The following is a 4213-nucleotide window of genomic DNA, read 5'->3' as shown; positions in this document are numbered from 1 at the left end:
GGCACATTTATGTTTATTCTAACATAGATGAAAAAGGTAAACAAGAGAAGTAAATTAAATTTGCAAATTAAAAAGAACTTAAATTTCCCAATAAGAAATGGTTTAAATCAGTCATGAATTACAACAATGTGAAATGGCTTGTGTTACATCATTAAACAGGAATTGCTAACACAATCGATGGGAAGAGCCGGCTATGAGAAGTTGAAAGCCGTTACCTCGAGATGCGTCATAACGTGTATAGCTTCTAGAATGCCTTCTTTACTACGGAGAAAACAACGTCCTCGGATCAACACGCCGCCATCCCACGGCTCAATCCAGGTTCTCAGGGGTCCACAGCTAACTCCGTGTTATTCTACAATCCATTGCGTCTCATTCTGGGAAACCCACAAATCTGTGGTAATCGACGCTTATTATTTATGATCCTTAGTGAGGCCTTCTATCTTCAATCTTATCCCTTCTCTTCTACTGATAATCGTGAAGTTTCAACTCATTTCTCATTCAAAATTCTTTCTTGTATTCAATCTCAAGGATTCTCTAGTCGGGCTTCGATGGAGTTGAATGCATCAGTTGCAGGTTTCCACGGGGTACATATTAAAACGGCTTCTGCTGGAATTTCTAGGGTAACAATTGGAGTTAGATCAAAGCAATCTGCACTTAAAACGGCTACAGCTATTAGATCAATTCGCTGTCAATATGTTACCCATTCTTGTTCTTCTTCTTCTTCATTGTATGATGTTCTCTGTGTCTCTCCCAACGTGAGTGCGACTGATATAAAGAGTGCATATCGTCGGATGGCTCGCAAATACCATCCTGACGTCTGCCCTGCTGCAGAGAAAGAAGACTGTAGCAGATTGTTTCTTCAAGTCCAGGAGGCTTATGAAACTCTGTCGGATCCTCTCCTCCGCCAGGATTACGATTGGAGACTTCAAAACGGGATGGAATTTAGCCAGCGAGGAGACAGATTAGAGAGCTGTAATAATCTGTGGGAAGCTCAGCTAATGGAGTTGATAAAAAGGAGATCTGGTTATAGTTCATCATCATGGGGCAGCAGAATGAGAGTACAAAACCAACAGGCCGCTGCTTGTTGAGGATTGAATTCTTCATTTCGGCATTGTTTTGTATATAATTAGTTGTAAATTGAAATACCAAACGCAGAAACAAACGAAAAATCAAATCCCACTCTAAAGCGCATTTCCGAAAGAAGCTGTATATTAATCTGTAATTTGTCAGCCAAAATCTGCAAAAAAGGATTGTATATAGTGAAAGTTGCATCGATCTGAAGGAAAAGAGATAAACAACAAATCCAAGCATTGTTGTATATTTCATCTGTATATTGTCAGCCAAAATTGGCAAAAAAAGATTGTATATAGTAAAAGTTCCATCGATTTGAAGGAAAAGTGAAAAACAATAATTCCAGGCAATGTTAACGATTATGTTATAAATTTAAAATGGGATAAAATAGTCGGTGCGCCTGCTTGTTTTCCAGCAAAACCTTTTTTTTTCAAAGTCTGCTTATTGAGATGGAGAACAAGAGGTAGCCTTCCCCTGCATAAGGGTGTTCTGTCTCAGTAAACGACAATAGATAAATTGATTAACCTATATAGGATATTAAAAATTATCCTTATTTGAGTTTCATTGGCCCAACTTAACCATTAGATTAGTTTCCTATGAAAATATTTTATTTGCATATCCTCCTTTCGTTGGTGTTATCGTGTTGGGCCAGTCTTTCTCCCGCAGGCAATGTCTATCCACTCGATGTTCATTTGATCGGGAATAATAGTTATTTAATCAATCTCTACCCAGCACGCAATGCCTATCCACCGAATGCCCATTTGATGGTAAATAAATAATAGGTAATTTATTGATTCATTATTATTTACTTTGAATGCTTATTATTATTATTTATTAAATTATATTTTCAAGAAAAAGTTAAGTTGAAATATTCTATTTTTTAAGAGTTCTAATGAGATAATAGTTGATGATAGAATTAAAAAACATAACGAACAAGTGTTGAAGGACGAGATGGATCTAGGTAGAGGTTTGATGTATGTATGAAAGGGTCCCAACCTAATTATCATATTTATTATTATCATCTTGCTTATCCTTAGAAGGAATTCAAACAATTGTCTTCATATAAACACAACCTTCTATGTATAGCATTTGAATCTTACAAGCATACATGAGTATACCCATATAGAGATACACGGGCCAATTAGTATTTGACACATTCACAAAGACATCAAGTTAGGTGGGTTTGCAAGTATGATGGCTATATCCAACCTAAATCCTAGAAAGTTTAATTGGACTATTAAACTATTTATAATTGGCATGCATATCATCTTCTTGATTTTTAAGAGGCACAAATGTAGTATCCTTATATCCTCTTAACATTCTCAAGATAGCTAACATTGGAGAGACCAAAACATAATAGAACGTATAATTAATGTGGATTTACAATTTTATATTTGTCATAATTTTTCCCAACACTAATAAAAAGTTTTATAGTGTTTTGTCATGCATGATTATATGCCAACGAATATTCCTTTACCTATCAAAATAAAGTTATCTTTGGACTAGTGTCCTAAATTGGTCCCCGGTGGTACCGTTTGTTCACTGGGTTTTATCGCCAGTCTATGATTGCTGGCCTGGCATGAGTTGGATTGCCCTGTGTTGGGATGGGAAGTATCTGCCCACTTCCTGCCATGGAATTCTAAACAAGTATTAAACTTTAATCGCAACAACCAATGACACAATAGATTTTTGTTAGTTCCAGTTTTAATACTATGTTCCAGCAAAGAAAGGTGCACATTTTTTAAATTTATAAAATATTTATTTCTGATTTGACTGGGACAAAATAGATACGAACAAATCATCAGGAAAATAACTACAAATTTCTATGCAAGAGAGTACACGTCTTGCGAGGACTGTGACAATGCATTGCAGGCTAACAAAGTTCTTCATCTTAGTGCAAGAATCTGTCAATGGTCAATACTAGTCTAGATTTTAATTCTTTTTAAGGCAGCCAACATGAAAAGTGGAACAACCACTTCTCTATTGCTTCCCCCACACACCCATCCGTATACACTAGTGAAAGAAAAATGGTAGTCCTTGTGGCCATAGAGGAGAACCTAGCAGAGCATGCGTAGACTTTGGCTTGGATGTTGTGCTACCTTTCGATGTTATTTCTACTAGAATATAGTTGCCTTAGATTACTCTTCTTTTTTTCCCTTTAATGCCAGGTGCAAGGCTAGAATGAAAATGCATCTCATCTCTTTTACCAATATTTCATCAGCTTTTCACATGTGATTTACAGTTTGACGGTTCAAGAATTAAGTTAATAAAATAGGTGCAATAGTTTTTTGTTTTGTTTTGTTCAGTATGCTTCCCTTCTAGTTGTATGTAATAGGAAAGTGTTCTTCTCACAAATAGAATGAGGAAGAGGTTATGCAACCTCTTTTATTTTTAATTTTTTTTTTTTATCATCTTTGTTTTAAATCTACAAGTTGAATGCTAGTATGTTCGATAAGGGAAAATATTGTTTTAATGGGATGAAAATATAGTAGAGTCAAACTTGTTATTTACAAAGTTTAAAATGAGCAAGATTTATACTGGAATTTTATAAATATTTGATAGTTTTAAATAGATAGTCGATTTACTAATATCCCTTATAGATTAAGGATTCATTGAAACTTGTGTTTAAAGGAGTGATTTTAATCATATGTTTATATTTTCAATGGATTGTACTAAAACAAAATTACTAGTTCATTTACTCATTTATTAGAATTCATTTGTAGAAGCTAGAACAAACTACCGCATTATGAAAGGCTTCCATCATGCCTAAAGTTGAAGGGGATTTTCCTATATTAGTGTTTAGTTTATATTTCTAGTATAAAATAGTAATTTTCTTACCTTATACATAGTCAAGAACATATTTATTTTTAAATTGTAACATGAATAGTCTATATCCTATTTTTCCTATCTTTTGTCTAACAACATTTTAGTATAAATTCCTCATCACAACGATCAGACATTGGAGTCACATTTTTATAACACATTTACATTAGTTGGATATATTTTACTTTGCATAAACCTTATTATTTTATTTCTTCCTAGGTTCCTACCATGCCTAGAATTATAGGGGAGGTAGAAAATTTAAACAGTGATTACTCTACATGCATATAGCCAATCACAATTCATAATTTTACTCTACCTA

The 4213-nt window shown here is 34.2% G+C and overlaps 1 protein-coding gene across 1 annotated transcript; it reads left to right on the top strand.

Annotated features, from left to right (window-relative positions):
• The first annotated feature begins 548 nt into the window (after nucleotides 1–548).
• Nucleotides 549–1088, top strand: LOC131049795 (chaperone protein dnaJ 20, chloroplastic). The gene has a single exon (XM_057983870.2). The coding sequence runs from the start codon at nucleotides 549–551 to the stop codon at nucleotides 1086–1088; it is 540 nt and encodes a 179-aa protein (XP_057839853.1).
• The last annotated feature ends 3125 nt before the right edge of the window (nucleotides 1089–4213 follow it).

The sequence above is a fragment of the Cryptomeria japonica genome, chromosome 5 (genome assembly GCF_030272615.1).
Source record: "Cryptomeria japonica chromosome 5, Sugi_1.0, whole genome shotgun sequence".
In the NCBI taxonomy this organism is placed as follows: Eukaryota; Viridiplantae; Streptophyta; class Pinopsida; order Cupressales; family Cupressaceae; genus Cryptomeria; species Cryptomeria japonica.
Note: the sequence above shows the minus strand (reverse complement) of the source record. Positions and strands in the feature narration are given on the sequence as shown.